At 37.1% G+C, this 26,376-nt stretch overlaps 1 protein-coding gene across 1 annotated transcript in view; it reads left to right on the top strand.

Moving 5' to 3' along the window:
- The window catches only part of FAM83B (family with sequence similarity 83 member B), a gene marked incomplete at both ends in the record, with an annotated part of 57,374 nt that extends 32,023 nt beyond the window's left edge, over positions 1 to 25,351 (top strand). Inside the window, 3 exons of the mRNA XM_084228870.1 lie at positions 9,223 to 9,387; positions 10,007 to 10,131; positions 23,059 to 25,351. Of these exons, the coding sequence (XP_084084996.1) occupies positions 9,223 to 9,387; positions 10,007 to 10,131; positions 23,059 to 25,351 (2,583 nt within the window). The remainder of the gene's footprint in view (positions 1 to 9,222; positions 9,388 to 10,006; positions 10,132 to 23,058) is intronic.
- Between the last annotated feature and the right edge of the window lie 1,025 nt (positions 25,352 to 26,376).

Below are 26,376 nucleotides of genomic sequence, written 5' to 3'. Positions count from 1 at the left end.
AGAAGCAATTTTTCCCATACAGTAGTTCATCATGATTTTATTATAGAAAATGTCACATTGATTTATAGTTCAATGAACAAATCTCTCATAAAATTGCATGGTCCTTGAGACTACATAGCACTGTATCCTAACAGAAATTTACTCAAGCCTTGATATATTTCAGTTATACCTATCTTGGGAGACAGGTATAACAGAGTAAGTATACTCAAATTTTGTGCAGTTAATTATGGAATGATTTAACTAACCCAGTAATTATAGTAAATACATTCAGGAAGAGAGAATACATTTTTTAGTCTAAAATAGCAGTTTTACTTAGAGTTAATGTTTTCACAAAACTCTAAAATGATTTATTTTTAAATTTCCACTCCTATTTCCTTCAATTTGGCTTCTCTCAAATTTAAAATAATTTAGAAATTATTTCTCATGTTTAATGTCATGCTTGTACTCATGATTCATGAAAATTAAAAAGTCAAAGAAAATTAAAATATAAAAATGCTTTACCTTTTGCTATTTTTTATCTTCTTGTTTAGAATTTTGAGTAGTTTTGCTTGGTTCAAATTAATGATTTAAAATTATTGTTACTACAATATTGTTACTTTCTCCATAACAAGTTTGCTTTTAAATATCACCGGTGAAAATAAACAATTGCACATGTAATTTTAGTGCAAAATTATAAGACTAACATCAAGCTACAAATAAATTAAATGGGAAAATGTTTATTACTTTTTTAAAATTATGTTTATTAAGGTAAAGTTGGTTTATATTTGGTCTGAAGTAAATCTATTTTAGCAACTTAATGTATGTATCCTCCCCAAGCCATCTTCCCAACCCTGGGTGAATATTAGAGCCATAATTAAATTTGTCTGTGTTTTTACTCAGAATTTTGATCCTAGATTTCTTAGTATATTTATGTGAAATTAACCAAATATGAAAAAATTTTTACAGTTGTTGAATATTATTAATATGGTTATTCACTGTATTATTTTTTCTACTTTTCTTTGAGTTTGGCAATTTTTAAAGGATGAAGTTTTGAAATAGTTGTATATAAATGTTACATTTTGGTATTTAAAATCATTCCTAGTGAGATACTGCTACTGTCTACCTATACGCCTTGAATATGAATACTATACCATGTACTGTCTTTGAAAATTATGAATGCATATGTGAAAGTACAAAAGTACAAGAGGAAAAAAAATATGAATGCTTCATAATGTTCTATAGTACAAATGTTGTGTGAGCATTTGACTAAAACATGGCCTAGATTCCTTAGTAGCAGTGATACAGAATAGACAAGAATTTCTAGGGTTACAATGGTGGAACACAGCTCTTTGTTTTGAAGAGCATGACTTTTACATGCCAAGAGTTGGATTTTGCCAATAGTCTGTTTGTTGAATGAGTGGCACTAGCTTTCATGTACACTCCTCTCTCCCAATTCTCAGGTTGACCCTCCAAAATACCCCCTCTCTGGCTCTGTGAGTGACACTTTTGCTGTGATCACTTTGCCTGGGAAGTCCTGAGCACCTTTATTGCACCACTGAGGACTCTGTCTAGCTCCCATTGCACCTTGGCTTTTGGCATCCATGCTAGGGACCTGTACCAGGCCAAGAGCCAAGAAGTCATTTTGGGAAATGCTGAGGAATGAGAACTTATGAGATTGAATAGTGAATTCAGTGAAAGACTAAGACTTTTTGCACTTTCTTTTAGGTCTGCTCCTTGTTCTTCCTACTCATTCCTTGAAACATTGGAATAAAAATTATTTTAGAAAGCAAAGATGCCTATTTGTACAGAGCTGATTTAAACATTTGCTTATGGCAAAACATATGTTTCACAAATCAGGAGGGAAATTGTAAATTATGTTTTAGCAAGTTGCCTTATGTCTTCTCAACCCCAGGTGAAAAGTATAGCCAAAACCAAATGCTATATTCATATAACTATTACTCTATATACTTAAATATCTATAAAATTAAAATATTCATAATGTTAAACTATACCTTAATAATATGCAGTGGACACATGATAGTATATATAAATTTTCATAAAATGGACATTTGTACTTAGGCTGCAAAAGTTTAAGGACTAAAAGTAGTTATTCTTAATACCAGTCTTTTTTTCCCTGCAATCCATTTAGCACATTGCTTTTACAGATTCAAAGACACATATCCTCTAAGTGATCATTTCCTTTTATTTCTGTTACTCAAGTCTTTAAGTTTTCTAGATGTACTGAATTTTATTATAAATACAGCTATTACAGAATTCCATTGATTTTTTTTTTTTTTTAATTTGTACTCTTTAGTTTTTCTTCTGGTGGAAATAGTAAATCCTGTCTCTGTGCAGGCAATTGCCAAGAAGTACGATCTTTTCAAATGGTGCTTAGTATTTTAAAGTATCAGAGGTATAATATTCAATTTCTCCATTTTGAGGATGATAACTGCAGTTCTGTGACAACAGAACATTAACTAACCCAAGGTATACTTACATTTCACTAAATATCTAGGTCATATAAAAGTATATTGCTAATGACTTTGTTTCTTAATAGCTTGCAAAGGGAAAAACAATGTAGGGCTCAAAATTAAAATACTGAGGATCATGAAACTTATTTCTAACGAAATGCAAGTATTCAATGCCCAGTATTGTGATGAGTATTTTCTATCGAATCTATTACTGATTTTCAACTTTTCACTTCACATCTTTCTTATCGCTGGTTTCTACTTCACTTTTTTTTCTTTTTTTTTGGTATTACAGTACATTTATAAATGTGAATATTATAATAAAAATAATAATGGGACTTCATAGTTTTCAGGCAGTATGACTCATTAGAATTTGGATATTTCCAATATGAATATTGCTACTAGTCACATTTCCCCGACATTGTGGCCAGAAACTTTCTATTTCAGGACTTATATGGCTCTTCAGATCAAATCTAAACTTGAGTTAATTTTTCAAGTTTCTTCATAATCTGTATAAATTCTTTCAAAAATGTATTACATGTTTCTAAGCATAATGATCTTTATGGTTTAGATTAGTTCATAAAGATTAATTAAAATATTACTATCATCTTTATTCTAACTTTTGCTTAATGTGTCTTTACAATGCTATTTTTCCACCTTGGGCAACTAAAAAATATTCTGTATTCATTATTTAAACCTTATCCTTGAAGGGGCCTCCCTGGTGGTGCAAGGGGTTAAGTTGCAGGACTGTGAAGTTATCCGCAGCCAATGCAGCACAAGTTTGATCTCTGGCCAGGGAGGCCTCTCCTGTCTCACCTGCTGCTCCCCTCAGCAGTGCATTTCAGTCAATCTGCCTGTTCTGTTCCCTACTGTCTGTGGTGAATAATCTCACCTCTCCATACCTCTGGCCTGTACCCCAGTTCTTGTATGCATAAATAAATAAATCTTAAAAAAAAACCTTATCCTTGAAGCACTGTCCATCTATTTCGCTCTATTAGTACCCACCCCTAATAACCATGTACATAACAATGTTGTTTTTCTTTCTCTGAATTACTATTATAACATATTACCTAATACCTGTGTACTCTCTTTAATGGCCTTAAATTATTTTATGACTATGAACTTATCATAACTTCATCAGTAATTATATTGCTTTATTTCAGTGTGACCTCTAGTGCCTGGGTCACTTCAGGAAAATTTACTGCCGTGAGAAAAACAAGTAAAAACAAACATCTTTGAGTAAGCTTCTCAAAAACTACTAAAAGATGCAAAGTTTCACTCCAATCTTAAAAACGACCTGGAGTATATTTCTAAAAAGTTTCTGTGTTTCATGTTGCTGATGAGTACAATTTTTTATTTACTTTTTCAATTTAAAACCAAGGGAAAAAACAGTGACTAATGATGAAGCAAGAGGAAAATTTTAGTGTATGGCATGGTACTTTAATGAAATCATTTTATGTAACTAGTTTCTGTATTGACTTATACAATCAATTGATGTGCCTTTTTGAAAAGCCTTACACTAATTAGGTTCTAGTTTTTCTTTGATTTTATATATAGTAATTGTGGTCTTTTCTATTGCACTGGGATTTACATAATTCACCAGGAATGAAATACCTTCAGGTAAATTTTGGCATACCTCATTTTTCATTCTTTTTCCTGTCCAGGAACATAATACACAATAATATAAAAAAAAAGAACTGATTTTATTTTATTTATTTTATTTTATTTCACCATTTTTGGCTCAGCTGGAATTTCCATAAGACCTTGATTTTCAACATATCAAGCAAGAGAGCAGGGAACCAGAAGTCTTAATAAGTCCTCTGACTCAATTGACATTAGATAAGCTTGTCAAAGATGTGTAATCTAGTCTCCTGGACCCTGATTCAGTGTTTTATATGTCATGCAAGAGAGACCCATTTTTTTCTATCTTTGGTTGCTGGACTCATACATTGGCTAAGTGACTTCAATTACTTTTTACAAGCAAAAACCTTTCTTTATGCTGGTAATGTGTTTTTGTTCATTCCCAAAGTCCCAAGTAATTTGTTAATGAGACTACAGCAAATTGAAAATAATTTCCTTAGATATGCTGATTAGTTTCTTAAAGAATATCATGTTGTATAATAGTGCTTACTTAAAAGAGTTGTTTTCTAGTTTAAAAGAATGTTAATGCCAGGCTGCTCCAAAAATATATTTTTGTTTATTATCAATTACTTAATTTTAATTGAAGTGATATTGGGATACTCAGATATTGCCATCATAGTGCACCCCCCACCAAAATCACCCTTAGCCCCCAGCCATATTTTTAAGATATTTGGTCACGTTTGTAATATAGGCATTTTCGTTTCTTTATCTCTATGCCCGTATATCATCACACCATTCACCAGTGAATGATCACTGCATTAATCAATTGTGGATGTGATTTGAAGGTTTTTTTTACATATTTAATGGTATAATGAATTTTCACAAGACAATAGTGAGGTTATTATCTATAGTTTCTCCTTTCTTCTGTTATCTCATACCTTTCATAAATAAAAAAATGTTTATACAAAGTCACAAGAAAAATTGAAATTTTTCTTCCTAGAGAAAAACCTATTTGAAGTTGTTTCACAGGTAGCTTGAAGAATGTCATCAACTTGTATAATTTGTGCATGATCCCTTATTATATCTTAATGTCATTAGAATAAATGAAAATGATTTGATGTCTAATCTATGGCTTTGCTCATCTTCTAATGTATTCACAATATATTCATTACACTATCTGGACTGTTACTGCCCTATGTCTATTCCCAGGTCATCCCTTTCCCTCTCATTTCTTAATAATGTTGTTCCTTGATATCTTATAATGTTCCAACACTAGTCCTTTCTCAATTCCTACCAATTTCAATAAACATTTAAGATATCCCCCTAAAGACAAGTTCTTTGCACTTCTGCCATGATCTTTCTTTCTGTATCTCAGTCTGTGACTCCCTGTCTTATCCTTAGTTCTTATAGCCAATAACTGAAAATTCTGTATAACCTAATTCATGTGTCCCAAAGGGACAAGCACCTGCTTACACTTCTGGATGACTTCCTCTGTTAGCTGCTTAGTATTCAATATTCCTTTATTACATTTTGTTTTAAACTGTGCCATGAAAATTTTCAAAACTAGAAAAAAAAAATAACATATAGAACAATCAGTCTTTTAATAATTATCCATTCATTGCCAATTTTGTGTATTGTAGTATCAAATAAATACAACAGCATATCATTTTATCTAAACTGTTACTTTTAGGGCCTCCCCGGTGGCGCAGCGGTTGAGCGCTGGGTTGTGAAGCTGCCCGCGGCCTCTGTGGCGCCGGTTCGATCCCCGGCTGCTCCCCGGCCACAGGAGGAGGGTCCCACATGGCGCGCAGACCTCTCCTGCCGCCCGCTGCTCCCCTCAGCAGTGTACTTCGGTCCTTCTGCCTGCTCTGCTCCCTGCTCTGGCTCTGGTGAATTCTCTCACCCTCCCGCGCTTCTGACTGTACCCAGTGCATGTGTAAACAAAACAAACAAACAAATAAATAAAAACATGCCTCTATTTAAAAAAATAAATAAATAAATAAATAAACTGTTACATTTAAAAGATAAGGTATAATGGCCTCCCTTGTGGCTGACGGGGCTAAGACGTAGCACTGTGAAGCTATCTACAGCCACTGCAACACAAGTTCTATCCCTGGCACAGGTTTGATCCCCGGCCAGGAAGCTACCCACATGGCGCAGCAGACCTCTCCTTTCTTACCTGCTGCTCCCTTCAGCAGTGTATTTCAGTCAATCTGCCTATTTTGCTCCCCACTCTGTCTCTGGTGAATCCTCTCACCCCCCACACCTCTGGCCTACACCCCAGCTCCTGTATGCATAAGTAAATAAATCTTTAAAAAAATAAAAGATACACTATATATTGTTTACTAGTACTGTCAATGTAAAATAATAATACTTTCTGTTGATTTGTCCTAGCAAGACCTCAGATCTATTGACTCTACTTCCATTTCACTGCCTCACACATCCTTGACCTTCTCTCTCCTCTATTTAGTTTCAATCCCAAGGTCAGTCATTTTTGTCACTCCAGATTACATTCGCCCTCAATTCTACTTCCTTCTCTCTCTGTTATACTCTCATGGCGAAAACACTTCCATGGTTAAAGCACTTTGCCTGCTCCATACCTCTGCCCCTGCAGCTAAACAAAGTTGCAAAAGAACCCACAATAACACTGACTGTTCTCATTTTAAGTTGTGACCTGGTGAGTCCTTAATGCTGCCTAGTCATTGATGATACTTACGTAGTCTGTTCCCTTTCCCACATTCTAGATGACTGGTTAATACCACTTTCCTCCTTCCACTAACATTCTCCCATACTCCAAAGTCTTTCCAGTTGAAAACTTGCCTTTCCAGTTCACTGAGAAAATTTGCACATCAGAAGAGAACTGACTACTGTATATCCACTGCCACCTCTGCCCATCTACCAGCATCTCACCCTAATATTTGGTCTCCAGATTTGATGTTATAGATGATCTTTTACTTGTCTTAATTCTCTGTGCTCCAATTATTTAACTTTTGTACTAGATTCTATCTCTTATTGCCTACTCAGACATTGTTCTGGAAATTCTCTCCTCCATGCCACCTCCTACCATCTCTTGCATCATTAATTTCCTCTCTTTAATGGAGCATTTCATTACTATGCAGATGTGCTGCTGCTATTCTTCTGACCTTAAAACAAGACAAAAATACAAGTTGGCCCAGTTTTACCCATAGATATTGTCATTACTTTGCTTTTAATCGAAGCCAGATCATTCAAAAAAGAGTTGCTTATCCCTGCTATTTCTAGTACCTGCCCTCTCATTCCCTCTTTAGTTTCTATCGATAAGATTTTTGCTCTTGTGGAAGCCATCAATAATCTTTAATCTGCTAAATTCAGTGATATGTTAACCCTCACATTATTTGACCTGTTAGTAGGGTATAACCTTCTTGAGCACACCCTCCTTCTTGATGCACTATCTTGATTTCTAAGGTGCCTCCTCCTCTCCGTTTCCTCAGTCTCCTTTGCTAGTACCTCCTTTTGTCCTGGGGTGCAATCCTTCTTTTTATCCATTCTCCTTTGATGACTGGATTTAATTGTTATCTTCACTGGCACCTGATTGACATGTCTAGACAAGGCCCCTTTATTCAGCATTCCACTGATAGCGAGGCACCTCAAAATTAACTCACCATACTCATCTCCTTCCTAAAATTTATCTGTACTCTTACCTGTTTCAAGTGATAAGAACTCAGTCCTTCAGGTTAGGAAGCCAAAAAAAATCTTAAGAGTCCGCCTACTCCTTTCCCCGCTTTTCTCTTGCATCCCACATTCAGTCTGTTCAGATCAGAGATTCAGTATCTGGTCATTCTCCTCATCACAGATGATGGCCAGGACCAGGATCATCCTGCTCATAATCACCATCACCACCCATTTGTATGGCTCCAGTATAACTGGCCTCCTTGTTTCCACTTGGCTCTCACCATTAGGGTTTTTTCTCAACTCAGTAGTCAGGCAATCTTTTTCAAAGATAAATCAGATTACATTCCATGGCCTCAACTTATAAACCTCTAACAGCTCATAATCTTCAGAAAAAAACAGGGAGGGCTTCTTAATACCTTGAAAACATTGTGATGATTCTAACCCTATCTTATTTCACTCCTGCTTTCTCCCTGTTTGTTGACCATGCAAGCCATGCTCCTGACTTAGGGCCTTTGCACTGCAGGTTCCCTCTGTCTGGAACACAATTCCTCATGATATCCACTTTGATAACCCAATCAATTCCTTTTTTGTCTTTGCTCAAGGAACAGTTTCTCAAAGAGACCTTTTCTGAAACCCAAAACCCCTCCTTCATTTGCAGGATTTCATGATCCCCTTTATCTTAATCTTTTTTTTCCCAATAAACTTATCATCTTGTAATTTATTCCCTAACTTACCTGTGTATAATGTTTATTGCTTATGTTATCTTGCCCCACTAGAATGTGAGTTTCATAAGAGGCAAGGATTGTGGCCTCCTTTTCTGGAACAAGCAGGTAGTCCATTCAGTGATTTACCTTCTTCTGCACCATTTCACTCCCATTGATTTTAAGAATCAATACTAGTTCTGCTTCTAACAGTTAACCTGGACTCTCTCCTGTTAAAGGGCCTGCTCTTGAGGTTATTTTTCTCTGCATTTACCTCCCTTAATATTATCACTTTTCTTGACCTTTTTTTGTCAAGCTAATTGAGGCATGTGTATTTAATTTTCTGACCTTCAAGTCTTCTTCTTATATTCTTTCTTATATGTATCCCCTTCCTATTTTTATTTCTATTTCTAGGTTGTTTTTTCTCTCATTTCCTCAAGATTTTTATTCTTAACAAATGCTTAAAGAAATGTTGCTTTCCCATGGAAATGTTTCCAGTGAAAAATTCTAGCACTTATTTCTTCCTTCATCTACCTGCCCCATCCATCTGCCCTGTAGGGCAAGCGACGATTTGGATTTGCCCTGTGCTTAACATCCTACTGAAATGCAAATTCCCTTTGGAAAATAGTATGAAATTTCTGAGTGTTACAAATTTGTCAATAGTCACTTGTTTATTTTTCATATACCTTTTAATCTTCTTAGAAAACTGCAGATGTTTGTGTGTATATATATATAATGTATTTAATTGTTTTCTCTTTGTTTAATTTTTACTGAAAGAAAGCAATTTCTGTATCTTTCCCTATTGAGTATCAACAGCTGTTTCATAATCTTATCTTTAACAGGTCATTGCTTTAGTGATGGATATATTTACAGATGTGGACATTTTCAAAGAAATAGTGGAGGCATCAACTCGTGGTGTATCCGTGTACATTCTGCTCGACGAGTTCAACTTTAATCATTTTTTAACTATGACTGAAAAACAGGGTTGTCAAGTTCAGCGTCTCAGGGTAAGAATTGCATGTTTTTGTTTTTAAACATTATGTGTACTATTTTTATCTCAGTCAAATTTAAGGCATGTTAAACTATTTCTATTCAAATTTAAAATTGGAAAGTAATATATGTAGCGTCCCCTTGTACTTTCAGAATATAATTGAAAACATGCTGTTATTGTAGTTCACTTCATGGTGGAACATTTAAGTTTTTGAGTTAAAGTTGCCTCATTTGACATGCCAAACCTTAAAACCACTGACTTGACTGAAGTAATTTTCTTAACATTTTAAAAGAAAGGTGGATTTTAATTTTACTCGTTTTGGCTTCAGGCTTCTATAACCTGAAAGAGTTTCTTGCAGTAGGATCCTAAGTAATTTATGAGACCATCTGTGTAAATGTAAGGTAATATTTGCTATTTAAGTTTAGTTAAAATATATATTTTAAGTGACTATTTTCCTTGAGTATTTCTTCTCTTCAGTAAATTTTAAAATTTGATTTTTACTCTTGATTTGGTATATGTTTAAAAATTTATTTCAATTATATTAGGTACTAGGGCTTTATATTGACATATATTTTACTTTTCAAACTATCTCCTTTCTAGCCATAATTTTCACTTATATTTACATATAATTCTAGAATATACGAGTGCGGACAGTAAAGGGTCAAGATTATCTTTCAAAAACAGGAGCAAAATTTCATGGAAAACTGGAACAGAAATTTTTGTTAATTGACTGCCAGAAAGTGATGTATGGTTCCTACAGGTAAGAAAGACCATTGTGTTTCCCTCCAGTGCTTTAGATTTTTATCAAATTGATTATTTTTCAGGCTTTAATATAATCTGTTTATTCTTAAAAATAAATAGAAAAGATCACATGGAAGCTTCGCGATCTGGGTTTTAGTCATGATTATACCTCTGGAGAACATTAAGACATTAAGAATGTTAGCAAGCAGACTGTAGGTACCTCAGCAACCTCAAATCTTCATGCTTTAAATGGGTTCTGCCATCTGCCATATAAAGACAAAGCATATTCTTAGCATGAAAGAATTTTAATAGGATAGTGTGCATAAAAAGAGAAGAGAATATTTTTCCATAAAACACCGAAGTTACCCGTCAGCTTTTGGTTAAATGCCCATTCAAACAGGGTTGGCCCAAAAGAGGGCCAGTGAGCCCCAAAAGCTTGCCATAGATCGAAGGCACCTTCTAACAGGGAACCAACAGAAAGGGCCAGAAGGGGGCCAACAATTCTGGGAGGAAGGAAACAAAATCAAAGTATAACAAGTTAAAGCCTGCCATTGTCAACCTCCCCATGTGCCTCTCACTCACATCTCATCCAAATATCTCTCTTAGTCTCTGCTCCATGTGTCTCCTTCCATGTCCTCAAGTCCCTGGTACAATTCAGGGTAGAGAAGCCAGCTTGCCCTCCATCCCATGTCTCTCTGCTCCACATGTCTCCTCTAAGTCTTCTTCTTAGTTTTTTCTTGCCATTAAGCTCCATCCTTCATTAGGCAGGGCAGGGAACATGGAACCTCCCCTTTTTATGGGGATCCTTTCTACCTGGCACATGACATAACTTCCTTGGGCTTTAAGTTCTTCTTTCCTAAATGAGGTCATTGAATAATATCTCAGTTTCCTTATAACTCTGTGAAAGGAAAAGTGTTTTTGCTCCTCATGAAAATAATACATAGTGTGGACTTGATAACAACTGTCCATAAAAAATAGAGGCTGTGGGTCTTCCCAGTGGCACAGAGGGTTGAATGCCGTGCTGTGGGGCTGTCAGCAGCCTCTGCAGTGTGGGTTCGATTCCCGGCCAGCCAGGGAGATACCTACATGGTGCAGCAGACCTCTCCTGTCGCACCCGTTCTTCCCCTCAGCAGTGCTTTTGGTCCGTCTGCCTGTTCTGCTCCCTGCTCAGTCTCTGGTGAATCCTCTCACCCTCCCACACCTCTGGCCTGTACCCCAGCTCTTGTATACATAAATAAATCTTTTAAAAAAAATAGAAGCTGTTTATCACATTATAAAAACTGTCAAATGGAGTTTTCTTATTATTATTAAAATTTTGATAATTATCACATAGTCACTATAGCACCACCAAAAAAGAATTCAAGAGTCTGGCTGTTAAAAATGCCCTGGAAGATAGTAGAAAAAGTTACTAGGCCCAGTTTCTGCTCCCTGGAAACTTTCTAATTTATCACTGGTGAAATATCTACCCTAATCTAGTTTGGCTCTTTCACCTATTTCACACCCAGTCTTTTACAACTAATCTGCAAGGCAGCATTTTCATCTACATTTTACAAATGTTGATACTGAAATTCTTGAAAGTGACTTGTCTAAATACCCACAGCTAAGGGCCAGAGACAATTCTGGCCTGGGTGATTGCAAAGAATAATCCTTTAAGTGATTGCTACACTAGTAGTCCCTTATAAATCTGGACATCAGTCATGAATGGGATACAGAGTGAGGTGATATCAAGAGGCTAGTGAAACAGCACCAAACACATGTGAATTGCTAGGTTACCAGAGCAGAGGAGACTCATAACCAAGGGCGATGGGAAGTAGCCAGAAAAGTGGTGGACATAAGCAGAACATTATGAGGGAGATTTTGACCTCCTCTCTTAACAATCTAAAAGGTCACAAGAGGAGGCGACATGTTACAGTGGTGTGGACAAATTACCTAACTTTTTGTGCTTTAGATTGCTTTTCTATTAAATAAGGATAATCATAGCACCAACCTCAAGTTGTTGTGAGAACTAAATGAGTTAATGCATCCCAAGCCCTAATGTTAACTATGATTTTAGGGCTTGCTTTAACTGTTTTTATCTGTTAAAATCCTCTTTTGAAAATGCTGTTTGGCATTCCAAAGGAAAACTTGTTAAGAGCAGAAATTACAACTAGTGATTGAAATTAATGAGTCCTTTTAAAGACTCATTAAATGTGTATATACTTGTTCAGACCCACTTGGTTTTAGTGGGTTTTTAATTGAAGTGTTAATTAAAATTGGGAGTTTACTCTACTTATAGAATGGTGCATATTATTTATTCTTATCATAATTAATGCTTTCTATTTTTATTATGTAACTTGGTTTTTAGGATGATTGTCAATAGTCACCTCAACTGTGTTTTGCTGTCTACTAGGTATTAATAAGTGCTCTATTTTGGGGTGTCTGTACCTGAATTACTTTAGAATTGAATTTTGGAAAAATACAATAGTAACAAAAACTTTATCTTTATATCTTTATCATAAGCCAGATACAAAATTGAAGTTGCTGTTTATGGAAGTTAATATGGAATGCCTCAGACCACAGATTATAAATATTCATTGAATTTTATAAAACAACTCCATTCTCTTTATTATTTCATATTAATCTTAAATATACTTCTTTAAAGAATTAGTGGATCTCAGCTATACTATAGTCATTCTTTACTGATGAGTTATCATGCACTTTTTCTATTGCTAACAAAATTCTAACTGGATCTGGTGAAACAATTGTAAACCAATCTTTGTAGAAACTGAATAAACTTCTACTTCCCATGGTTAAAAACAGCCTTAGTCACTCACATTCTAGCCGTTGATTTTCTCATAGACACATTTAAGATGTCTTCCTCCTAAATCAAATTATTTGCCATATATCTTCATGTTCTAATCTCCCAGGATTTCCAGAGAGGCCTGGCATCTGTCCTCACCATAGTCACACATCATCTGACAACTCACATATCTTGGTGATGGTTTATCAGGAAAATACAACAGGTGTTTTGTCATACATTCATACTAACAATGATGAGAAACAACACTTATATACTTCTTAATTAATGTGTAAAAATCATATTGTGAATTGAATACCCTTATTTAAGAGGTATTTAGTAAGGAAGATAATTAGTAAGGGATTATCCAGAAATTGGCTGAGAAAGAATTTTCTAAACCTTCTTTTATTGATCTTATGATCTCCATGTAAGTTACCTTCAAAAAAATTTACAATTTGAATCATGTAGCTTTATTATCTGTCTAAACCAAAAAAAAAAAAAAAATGTCCATACACAAAAGAAACAAAAAATCAAAAGACAAGTTACACTAAATTTGTCACATCTGTGGTGCCATCTTTGATCAGACTTAATGATCATTGCATTTAGACATAAACACTCACCCACTTTCCTGGAACCACTTTCACTCCATGGATGTCTTTATAAGCCTGAGCCAAGAACTCGGAGTTTTTGAGACACTTTTTTTAAACATGAATTCATAACCACCCACTGAACTTCATGATTAGTACGTGACATAGTTTTTGGAGGGGGTGAAAGGAGTAAGTTCATTTTTATTACAGTAAATATATTACAAGTTACTAAAAACCAATTATTATTAAAAGATATGCACTACAAAGTATTCATTTTTGTTCTCCATCTCTATCTACCCCTGGTTCCTACCCTCCAGATTCAGTTATTTGATTTTTTTTAGCGATTTCTTCTGATAGTTAACTCCATTTTTTTTTTTTTTTGATTTGCTACAAAGATTTATTTATTTTTTTTTTTTTATAAATTTTATTGTTATATAGCCCATACAATTGCAGCCCCCCATTCTGACCTCAATCCCTCCCCTCCCGCCCCCGCCCCCCTAAAAGTGTCTCTGGTTCATAGTTTTTTGTTGATTTTGATTTTCAGTTTCTTATAGTTATTCATTTTCCTGGTCCCTTATTTAAGTTTTCTAGATTCCTGCTATGAGTGAGACCATCCGGTATTTTTCTTTTTCTTTTTGGCTTATTTCGCTGAGCATGATCCCTTCCAGCGCCATCCATGTTGCAGCAAATTGCATGTGTTTATCTTTTTTGAATGCTGAGTAATATTCCATGGTATATATGTACCACATCTTCTTGATCCAGTCATCTATTTTTGGGCATTTGGGTTGTTTCCAAAGCTTAGCTATTGTAAACAGTGCTGCTATAAACATAGGGGTACAGGTGTTCTTTGGAATTGATGTTTCTGTGTCCTTTGGGTAAATACCTAGGAGTGGAATTGCTGGGTCATATGGAAGCTCTATGTTTAGTAGGTCCAGAAATCTCCACACAGCTTTCCACAGTGGTTGGACCAGTTTGCACTCCCACCAACAGTGCAGAAGAGTTCCTTTTTCTCCACACCCTCGCCAACATTTGTTGTTGCTAGTTTTTTTAATATGTGCCATTCTCACTGGTGTAAGATGGTATCTCATGGTAGTTTTAATTTGCATTTCCCTGATGACAAGTGATGTTGAACATTTTTTCATATGCCTGTTGGCCATTTGCATTTCCTCTTCAGAGAAGTTTCTTTTAAGCTCTTCTGCCCATTTTTTGACTGGATTACTTTCTTTGTTGTTGTTGAGACTCATCAGCTCTTTGCAGATTTTTGTGATCAGTCCTTTATCATTAGTGTTGGGTGCAAAAATGTTCTCCCAGTTGGTGGGGTTTCTCTTTGTTTTTGTTATTGTCTCTTTTGCTGTGCAAAAGCTCTTTAATTTGATATAGTCCCAGCTGTTTATCTTTGCCTTCACTATCACTGCTTTGGGTGATGTGTCTGTAAAGATGTCTTTGATGTGCAAATCACGTAGTGTTTCGCCTATATTTCCTTCTATATATTTTATGGTTTCAGGTCTTATGTCTAGTTCTTTAATCCATTTTGAGTTGATTTTTGTGTATGGTGTGAGGTGGTGGTCAAGCTTCATTCTTTTGCATGTAGCGACCCAGTTTTCCCAGCACCATTTATTGAACAAACTTTCTTTGCTCCAATGCATAGTCTTTGCTCCTTTGTCAAAGATTAGTTGACCATAAACCTGTGGGTTTATTTCTGGATTTTCTATTCGATTCCATTGGTCTGTATGTCTGTTCTTGTTCCAATACCATGCGGTTTTGATGATTATGGCTTTATAGTATAGTTTGAAGTCTGGGAGTCTGATGCCTCCATTCCCTTCTTTTTTTTTCAGGAGAGCTTTGGCTATTCGGGGTTTTTTGTGATTCCATATGAATTTCATCAATAATTGTTCTATTTCTTTGAAGAATGACATTGAAATTTTGATTGGAATAGCATTGAATCTGTATATTGCTTTTGGAAGGATGGCCATTTTAATAATGTTTATTCTTCCAATCCATGAGCAGGGGATGTCTCTCCATTTCTTTGTGTCTTCTTCTATTTCTTTTAACAGTGTTTTATAGTTTTCTTTGTATAGGTCCTTTACCTCTTTTGTTAGATTTATTCCCAAATATTTGATTTTTTTTGTTTCAATAACAAAAGGGATGGTCTTTTTGATTTCTTCTTCTTCAGATTTATTGTTTGTGTATAGGAAGGCTACTGACTTTTGCGTGTTGATTTTGTATCCTGCCACTTTACTGAACTGATTGATGAGTTGAATTAGCTTTTCTGTGGAGTTTTTGGGGTTCTCTATGTATAATATCATATCGTCTGCAAATAGTGATAGTTTGACTTCTTCTTTTCCTATTTGGATTCCTTGGATGTCTTTCTCTTGTCTTATTGCCCTGGCTAGGACTTCCAGTATTATATTGAAAAGCAATGGTGAGAGTGGACATCCTTGTCTTGTTCCAGATCTTAATGGAATTGCTTTCAGCTTTTCACCATTGAGAATGATACTGGCTGTTGGCTTGTCATAGATGGCCTTTATGATGTTGAGGTATGTTCCTTGTATCCCAAGAATTTCAAGGGCTTTTATCATGAATGGGTGTTGCACTTTGTCGAAAGCTTTCTCAGCATCTATTGATATTATCATATGGTTTTTATATTTCTTTTTGTTGATGTGTTGGATAACGTTGATTGATTTTCGGATGTTAAACCATCCTTGTGCCCCTGGAATGAATCCAACTTGGTCGTGGTGAATTATCTTATGGATACATTGTTGGATTCTGATAGCTAAAATTTTATTGAGGATTTTTGCATCAGTGTTCATTAGGGAGATTGGCCTGTAGTTTTCCTTTTTTGTGTTGTCCTTGTTCGGTTTTGGTATTAGTGTAATGTTGGCTTCATAGAACGTGTTTGGTATTGTCCCTTCCTTCTCAATTTTTTGGAAGAGTTTGTGAAGGATAGGCACTAATTCGTCTCTGAATGTTTGGTAGAATTCATTTGTAAATCCATCAGGTCCTGGGCTTTTGTTTTTGGGGAGGTTTTTGATTACCATTTCAATTTCGCTAATTGTAATTGGTCTGTTTAGGTGTTCTATTTCTTCTTTATCTAGCTTTGGGTGATTGTAGAGTTGTAGGAATTTGTCCATCTCCTCTAGATTGTTAAACTTGTTTCCATATAACTGTTCATAGTAGTTACTGATTATTCTTTTGATTTCTGCTGTGTCCGTTGTGATTTCTCCTCTTTCATTGATGATCCTGTTTATTTGTGCTTTCTCCCTTTTTTCCTTTGTGAGCCTGGCTAGGGGTTTGTCTATTTTATTGATTTTTTCAAAGAACCAGCTCTTGGTTTCATTGATCTTTTGGATTGTTTTTTTAGTTTCAATTTCATTTATTTCTGCTTTGGTTTTTATTATTTCTTTTCTTCTACTGGTTTTGGGGTTTTTTTGTTGTTCTTTTTCTAGATCTTTGAGCTTCGAGATTAGGTTGTTTCTTTGCGTTCTTTCTTGTTTCTTGATGTGAGCTTCTATTGCTATATATTTTCCTCTTATTACTGCTTTTGCTGCATCCCATACATTTAGGATATTGGTGTCCTCCTTGTCGTTCAATTCAAAAAATTTTTTAATTTCTTCTTTGATCTCCTCATTAGTCCAATGGTCTTCCAGTAGTGTGGTTTTTAATCTCCATGAGGTAGGAAAGTTCCTTGCCTTCTTTTTATGGTTTATTTCTAGTTTGATGCCTTCATGGTCAGAAAAGATGGTTGATATGATTTCAATCTTGGTGTATTTGTTGATGTTTGTCTTGTGCCCCAGTATGTGATCGATCCTGGAGAATGATCCGTGTGCGCTTGAGAAAAATGTGTACTCCGTTTTTTTGGGCTTTAGTGTTCTATAGATGTCTGTTAAGCCCAATTGCTCTAGGTCTTTATTTAGAGCTTTGGTTTCTTTACTTATTTTTTGTCTTGTTGATCTATCCATTGTTGATAGTGGTGTGTTGAAGTCTCCCACTACGTATGTGTTTTCTCTGATGTCTGTTTTCAGAGAGGACAACAGTTGTCTGATATATTTTGGTGCTCCTTCGTTTGGTGAGTATATGTTAATGAGTGTTATTTCTTCTTGAAGTATTGTCCCCTTGATCATAATGTAGTGACCATTGGGGTCTCTTTTTATCTTTTTGAGTTTGAAATCTGTTTTATCTGATATAAGTATAGCTGTTCCTGCTTTCTTTTTTGGTCCATTTGCTTGTAGGATTGTTTTCCATCCTTTAACTTTGAGCCTATTTTTATCTTTTGTAGCTAAATGTGTTTCCTGGAGACAGCAAAAGGTTGGGTTTTGTTTCTTAAACCAGGCTGCAACTCTGTGTCTTTTTATTGAAGAGTTTAGTCCATTTACATTTAGAGTTAATATTGATATGTTAACATCTGTATTTGCCATTGTGTTTGTCTTTCCTTTGATTTTATTTATTTATTCTTTTAATAACTTTTTTTTTTTTGGCCTTCTTTCATTGTTATTCGTCGCTCTGAGGTTCTGGCTTTAGGACTCCTTGTAGTATTTTTTGGAGTGGGGGTTTAGTTGCAATGAAATTCCGGAGTTTCTGTTTGTCTGGGAAGGTCCATATTCTTTCTTCAAAGAGGAAGGAGAGCTTTGCGGGATAGAGTATTCTTGGTTGGCATCTGTTTTCTTGGAGTCTGTTGACTCCACTCTCCTCCACTCTCTCCTTGCCCGTAGTGTTTCTTCGGAGAAGTCTGATGTCAGCCTGATTGGTTTTCCTTTGAATGTTATCTGTTTCTTCCCTCTTGCCAGCTTCATTATTTTTTCCTTGTCCTGGATTCTTGGGAGCTTTACTATTATGTGTCTTGCTGTATTTTTCCTTTCGTCGTGGAAGTTTGGTGTTCTTCTTGCTTCTTGTATATCAATTTTCAGCTCCTTCTTCACATTTGGGAAGTTCTCTTCAATTATCTCTTTGAATATTTTCTCTGTTCCTACATCTCTCTCCTCTCCTTCTGGTATTCCTATAACTCTTATATTTCCTTTCCTCATGGAGTCAGATAGTTCCCGAAGTCTTTCTTCGTTCTTTTTCCTTCGTACTTCTCTTTCCTTTTCTGTTTTGGTTCTTTTTATTTCTGTGTCTTCAAGATTACTTATTCGTTCTTCCATTTCATCTATTCTGCTTTCATTGCTTTTCCCAGAATTCTTTAGTTCTTCCATTAATTCTTTGATCTCCTGCATTTCTTTTACTTCCCTCTTTAGGGACTCAATTTCTTTCTTCTGACCATTGTTTTCCCTCTCTAGGGACTCAATTGCATTCTTCTGATCGTTGATTATTTTTCCCTTATCATTGTTTTCCTTTATGACTTCTGTCAGTTTTTTAATCACGGCAATTTTAAATTCTCTTTCTGGAAGGCTCAGAAATTCTTCCAAGTTATTGTCGTTGCAATCTGGGGGCTGGCTTTCTTTTTGTGGTGTGCTTTTTCTCTGGAGAGTTGCTAGGTTGCGTGTGGTTCTTCTCCTCCCTACTGTCTGTTTTCTAATTTGCCGTATGCGTTGGGACACTGTGTTGTTGGGACTTGCCGGCATCTTGGGTGGGCTTCTCTGTTCCCCTCTGGTTCTTCCAGGAGTCATCTGTCAGTTTCAAGCAGCCTTTACTGGAGAAAGGTCCCTGTTCTAAAATGCCGATGTGGGGACACACTCCCCTGTGCTCCTGGTCTGCCCCGGCGGTGGGTTCCTGCTCCCCTCTGGGCTTGGACTGCAGGCCAGAGGGGGTCTGGCGTGGGCGAACTTCCCCTGCTCACCTCTGGCTCCTGAGGAAGCCTTCTGCAGGTAGTCTTTACTGAAGAAATGTCCCTGTTCTAAAATGGTGATGTGGGACACACTCCCTGCGCTTCTGGTCTCAGGCACACTCTTCTGCGCGCCTGGTCTGCCCCGGCTGTGGGTGCTCGCTCTCCCTGTGGGCTCAGACTACTTGTTCAGAAGGGGCCCGGTGTGGGCTAACTCCCCAGCTGGCCACTAGCTCCTTCAGTAGCCTGTGCTGGGGTCAAGTCGCTAGGTGGCACCAGAGATCTCTCCTAGAGCCCTTGGGGAGCTGATTTTCCACCCCGTGGGACAGGGAGCAGAGCAGGGATGGTAGGGTACACCTCAACGGCTTTGGGGTGCTGTGTCTGCCTTGTGCCCCACCGTCGTGGGGAACCCACGCCCCTAATTTCGTGCCCCGGGTCTCAGTTCCAAAGCCCTCAGTTCCAGGACGCTGGCTGTAGCCCAGATCAGTGGCGCGGGAATGGCGCCTTTTGAATCCCGCTCCCCTGCCTGGGCGCCTTGTTCCTGCTCACTCAGGGAGGGCCTCCGCCCGGGTCTCAGTTCCAAAGCCCTCAGTTCCAGGACGCGGGCTGTAGCCCAGATCAGTGGCGCGGGAATGGCGCCTTTTGAATCCCGCTCCCCTGCCTGGGCACCTTGTTCCTGCTCACTCAGGGAGGGCCTCCACCGTCTCCCCGCAAGCCTAGGTCGCAGGCGCAGGGCCCTGGGCAGCTGCAATCCGAGCGCCGCTTTCGCGCAAGCTTACCGGGCGGCCGGGGCTGTGTGCTGGTGCTGGTCTCCTCCTGGGGGGCGGGGCTCTCTTTAATGGCGCGTGGAGCTCACCTCCGTGGTGGATCCTGCAGGGTTCGCCTCAGCTCCCGTTCACGGGGTGTGGTGGCTGAAATAGTTCCTTTCCACTCACAGTCCCGCTTGCTGCATCCGTTTTTCTTGTTGGGCATTTTGGTTTGTTGTTTCCCTGGTCTCTGCCGGTCGGAGAGTGCCGCCTCTGTGGGCGGGGGAGGGGAGCAGGGTTCTGTGCTTCCCTCCCTTCTCGTCCTCTTTTATGGCAACTTTCTTCTTCGGGCAGTTTGCTGGAGTCGTCCGTTTATCTTCCGTGTCCCAGTTCTCACTGGGACCTGCCGCTTTTCCTCCCTATTAATTTTTTTTAATGGGAGATCTTACTCGCAGCGTCTCCTCGCCGCCATGTTGCTCTGCCCCTTCCGATTTGCTACCTTAACTCCATTTTTGTAACCATCTGACTGTACTGCTATCTCCTGATTCATCATTTTTAGATTATATCTCTTGACTTTATATTATGGTAATTGAGGAGTTACATTTCTTTTCAAATTTTGCTAAGCAAATATTTTGAATATTTGCTACTTTCACCATTTTCATAATGTCCCATTCACATTTTATCAGTGTATTATTTTCTCTTAATTTCTTTGAAGATAATGATTATAGTTTATGTGACTTCATAATTCTTCTTTGTACTTTTTCTGTTTCTTCAGGTCTCTGTTTTTCCATCTAAGCTACCAAACTTTATAAACTGTCTTCAGCTTTCTTCAAATGTCTGCTGATGTTTCGTTATGTATTGATATTTAGGAATTGGATTCTATGAAATAGAGTGAAAATTATGTAGGAAATGCTTATCAACAGTTGGGTTTAGAGCAGAATGATTGACTGCTATCCTGAAAATTTTACAGAAAGTTCTCTAAATATCAATATAAATGGCTCTTTTTTTTTTTGTGAAGCTGTCCAGCATTTCCTGAGACTAATCTCTGAATTGAATGTATCCGTTTGAATGCCTTTTCTTTCACCTGAGATTATATTAGGATATTATTTTCTGATTTACCAAAGTGGTAATTTTGATTAAATTTGGTAAATTCTGATTTACCAAATCTTTTCTAATTGCAACACATTTACTGGCACCGTTCTCAGTTTCCTAAGCTCAACACTTGAAGGTTTTTTATTTTTTTAACCTATAAACATCCTTCATAACATACAGATCTGCCAATTCTTTCTTCTTGTTACTGGCTTAAATTTTTGCTCATCATTCCAGTTTTCACTCTGTTTTTGGTTCATTCCACCTTATTATTACTATTTTAATTTGTAGTGAATTCAGTTTATCTTTCAAGTCTGTATGTCAAATATCTATTAGAAAAAATCATTCCTCAAATATCTTTTTATTATAATTTATCCAGATTTGGTAACAAATCCTACACAAACTGCTTTCAGGATTTTCCCCACTAGTTCATCAATCTTATGTAACTTCTTTATTTCAGCTAAATACAATTTTTTTTTTCTGTGTTAGACCCAAACATGGCCTTCCTTGCCTCCTTCCTATTTCTGTTTTCTTCTTCTATACAAATTATCCTTCCTAAAAAAAAAAAAAAAAAAAAAAAAAAAAAAAAAACAAATTATCCTTCCTTACCCCTCAGGTCTGAACTTCTGGGGATCTAAACTCTCAAAGTTTTCTCTAAAGATTTTTTCATATTCTATAGCTGACCATTCTTTTAGTTGCTGTGTCTACTGTATTTTATGTTGATATCTTCAGCTGGAATGAAAATGCCTTTAATGATTCACTATGTATACTTTTTTTTAAACCAGCCCTAGGGCCACTCATCTGTCCATGAAGGGAACCAAGTAAATAGTCTTTCCACAGCATGCACTCAGTCAGCAGGCTAGATAAATTAAGCATATCAAAATAATAATATCCATAAGTTATACAGTGTTGTTTATGGTATTTTGTATACATTATTACTGTACACATTCTTTTATTATATTCACCTGACTGTCATTGTCTCCCCTGTATAAACAGAAAGCTGATTCATAGAGAATATCTCTGTCTTTTTCTTTCGTGTTAGCCTTCTCGTATCAGATTTATTATTGGCACCCATGTATTAGCAATTCCTTCTTTAGCTCAGTGACTTTCTATGTTGTCTAGATTTATTGAGTTTTTTTAAGATGGGATTTGATATTTTATATGAAATTTCAAGTCAGCTGTCACCTGTAAACTCTAGGAAAGAGATTGGAGTTCCATTAAGTACTGTAATAGAGCTATGAACTTTAATTTCCTAGAATTTGTATTTTATACTAAAAGACCTTAATTTACATTTTAACTGGCATGGTTTATGCGAATTAAATTTATCCATCCTGTGTATATTAGATGAATGAATATGCCCTTCAGTGACTGCGGCTGCTACCCACAAATTCTCTGTTTATAACAGCTGACCTCCAAAATTATACTAAGTCATAGAGGTAAAATACAGGTATTATCACAGACCTATCTTGTATTGACATGTTGGAGCTATCAGAAATTATAACAAGTATGCCATCCATGTTCTCTTGTTTAGACATGAGGAAACTGAGGCCCTTGTTCATGGGGCAACAGAACCAGAGTCAGGTCTCTCAGTTTTTTCTCCAGTGTTTGCTTCCCTACCCCATGCCAGAATGTATATATATATATATCAAATATAATGTCATTGTTTATCCCATAAAATGTTCATAGCCAGAAATGCAAATTGTACTGCAGCCTTTTCTTTGGACTCCTGGAAAGTAGGGCAATAAATTAGGGGTATGGTCAAAGCCAGAACTTGAGATGCTTTGTTATTTAAAATCAAATATGGAAGAGAGGGAACATATCTATTGCAAGCACATAACGACGGAAGAGCTTCTAAATTACAGTAGCCAAGGAAAAAACAAAAATAATCTTTCACCACCAATATCAAATAATATATTTTTCCTAGTAGAATTATATGTTATCATTAATCTTTTAGCGAAATTAATATTTTCCAATTCTGACTTTTTTCCAGCTACATGTGGTCCTTTGAAAAAGTTCATCTCAGCATGGTTCAGATAATCACAGGACAACTTGTTGAGTCCTTTGATGAAGAATTTAGAACCCTCTATGCCAGATCCTGTGTCCCCAGTTCATTCGCTCAGGAAGAATCAGCAAGGGTAAAGCGTGGGAAAACACTCTGGGAGAATGGCCATTACCAGCGTTCGGTTTCTTCGTTAGCGTCTGTTTCCAGCCAAAGAAACCCTTTTGCTAGACAAGAGATCAGTCACAAACTAGATTCCAATTACTTCAAAAATAGAGGGATATATGCTCTAAATGAACACGACAAATATGGCATAAGAAATCACGGATACAAACCACATTTTGTTCCAAACTTTAATGGTCCAAACGCAGTCCGTCAGCATCAACCCAATCAGGTAAGTGAGAACTGGAAGAGGCACAGCTATGCCGGGGAACAGCCAGAGACAGCGCCATACCTGATGCTTAACAGGGCTCTGAATCGAAACATGAATCCTCCTGGTACCTGGAAGAGGCCTTCGGATAGTCTCAGCGTGGCGTCCTCATCGCGGGGAGGCTATGTCAGCCGCCATAACACACCTGCCCAGAGTTTTGCTGACCGGCTGGCACAGAGAAAAACAACAAACCTCGTTGAGAGGAATTCAAATATGCGGAGGTCCTTTAACGGAACCGATAATCATATTCGCTTTTTGCAACAACGAATGCCAACCCTTGAACACACCACCAAGTCATTCTTGCGTAACTGGAGAATCGAATCCTACTTGAATGATTCCGAAGCAGCGCCCGATGCAAACGGATCAGCTCTAGGTGACCGCCTGGAGAGCTACGATGGGAATGAGACTTTGAAAGCCAACGCCCTCTATAATCATTCTCGACTCCGTTCCTCTTTTGTGTTTAAACCAACTTTACCTGAGCAGCAGGAAGTGAGCAGCTGTACAACTGGCTCCTCAAATTCAACTGTCATTGGCTCTCAGGGAAGTGACCACACGCCGAAAGAGGCTCCAGACACTCCTACACCTGTACAGCATTCGACAGATAAACCCTTGCCAGAATCCATCCCCAACGAGCCATCAGAGCCACCCAAAATGCACACGTTGCAGGTTCCTGAAAGCCACTCCCCAGTGTTAAACCAAAGTACAAATGGCCACGCAGAGACAAACAACTATTTGTACTCGACCTTATGTGTAAATAAGCAGACAGAAAACCTAAAGAATCAACAAAATGAGAACCTGCTTAAAAGGCGAAGTTTCCCATACTTTGACCATTCAAAAGCCAATTTAGATCACGGAAATAATAAGCATTACGTCTATAGTACACTTACTAGGAATCGGATTAGACAACCAGAAAAACCCAAAGAGGATTTGCTGAAAGGTTCCAAAAGCATGCACAATGTGACCCACAGCGTGGAAGAGAAGGGAGAAGATATCAAGAGGGATCCTCCAGGCAGCGCTGCTACCAAGTCCGTTTCCATTGCTGCTTTGCATGATGTGAATAAAGAGGAACCTAACAAAGAACTCACTTCAAAGAAGGAAGTTAAGGGTTCCCCAAGTTTTTTGAAAAAGGGATCTCAGAAGCTAAGGTCATTACTTAGCCTTACCCCTGAAAAGAAAGAAAGTCTGTCCAAAAATAAGGGACCTGCCTTTTATAAAATGTGTAGTAGCTCTGACACTTTGGTTTCTGAGACTGAAGAGAATCAAAAACCAAAAAAATCAGAACCCAAAATTGATGCCTCTCCTAGACGAAAGCGGTCTTCCTCATCAAACTCACAAGGCAGCATTCACAAGAGTAAAGAAGATGTAACAGTTAGCTCATCACAGGGGAGGAGCTCGCCATGTGATGAAAGCAGTAAACTAATCCCATCACCAGGGGCACCTGAAATAACGTTCCTGGAAAGGGCAGGAGATGCCTCTGCCCCGAGATTTAACACCGAACAGATCCAGTACCAAGATTCTAAGGAGATTAATGCAGGTGTTGCTTCTGAAAGAAAACCAGCTTCTCCAAGACCCAAACCCAGTGAGCTTCTAAGATCTCGGTCAACTGATCGGCGTGTTTACAGTCGTTTTGAGCCATTTTGTAAGATCGAGAGCTCTGTTCAGCCAACAAGCCACATGCCAAATTCCACCATACACCGCCCAGAAATAAAATCCACAACTATGGGCAATAGTTATGGCAGGTCCAGCCCAATGCTTAATTACAATACTGGTGTTTATCACTCATATCAGCCAAATGAAAACAAGTTTCGAGGATTTATGCAGAAATTTGGAAACTTCATACACAAAAATAAATGAAATACTGTAATTTCAAAAGATTTTAAAATACAAAATGAATGTGGCTATACTTGTCCAAAGAACATGAACAATATAGACTTTTTTTGTAACATGCCAATAAATTTATGTAGGGGTGATTTGGGGTGATGTATGTGTTTACCGATATACTGATGTACAGTAAAGTTCTTTTTCTGTGACAGTTAGTTGTGCTTATTTACACTACAGATGGTATATCTCTTATAAACATAAGATTTTTAAATGGTAATGGTGAAAAATGATTGAACTGTATTTCTAGACTGAAAATCTTTAAATCTTAAGTAAAAACACAGAGGAGTGGTGGTATATGGATTTCAACAATTCATTCCAAAGTCTTTCTTTTAAAAAAGGATTATACTACTATCCATGTCTCTTTATCAGAATGTTTATATGAAGTTTTCATATCTTTACAAGAAAATAAGACAAAAGGTTTTTTTTTGTTCCTACTTACCTTTGAATTATATAGGACAACATGTTATATTTAATTAATGTTTTATTTTGTTGTGGCACATAGACAACAGGTTGGGCAGCACACAATACAACTTAAACTACAATTGCATACATTTTTAATTTTGCTCAGTTGCTGGCAAAGTATCAGCTTCATGTAGTATACCAGTACATCATAGATATATATTATCCCAATCTGTTGAAAATCATCCAGAATGTGCTTCTTACCACTCCTTCCAGAGAGCATAAACTCCACTCACCCATCTGTAGCTGGTCTTTTGAGATCATTCCTTAACTTCAAATTTAAAGAAGTCAGAAGGAACTTGGAAAACTTGGAATAGTCTCCTCCTTTCCTTAATATAAAAAATTTAGAAATGTAAATTGTGCACAATTTTTTTACGTAGACAAGTCTGACAATACTTAGTTGGTTTGCTTACAAAAGTCTTGGCTCTTTTTAAACTCTTATCAAACATTGTGTAACTTCCTGGAGTTTTATTAAGAGCACCGGGTTTGAAATGAGGAGAAGGGTTCCTGGCTTATTCTTCCATCACCATAAGACCTGG

The sequence above is a fragment of the Talpa europaea genome (genome assembly GCF_964194135.1).
Source record: "Talpa europaea genome assembly, chromosome: 2".
NCBI classification, from domain to species: Eukaryota; Metazoa; Chordata; class Mammalia; order Eulipotyphla; family Talpidae; genus Talpa; species Talpa europaea.
This window is presented reverse-complemented; position numbering and strand designations above follow the sequence as displayed.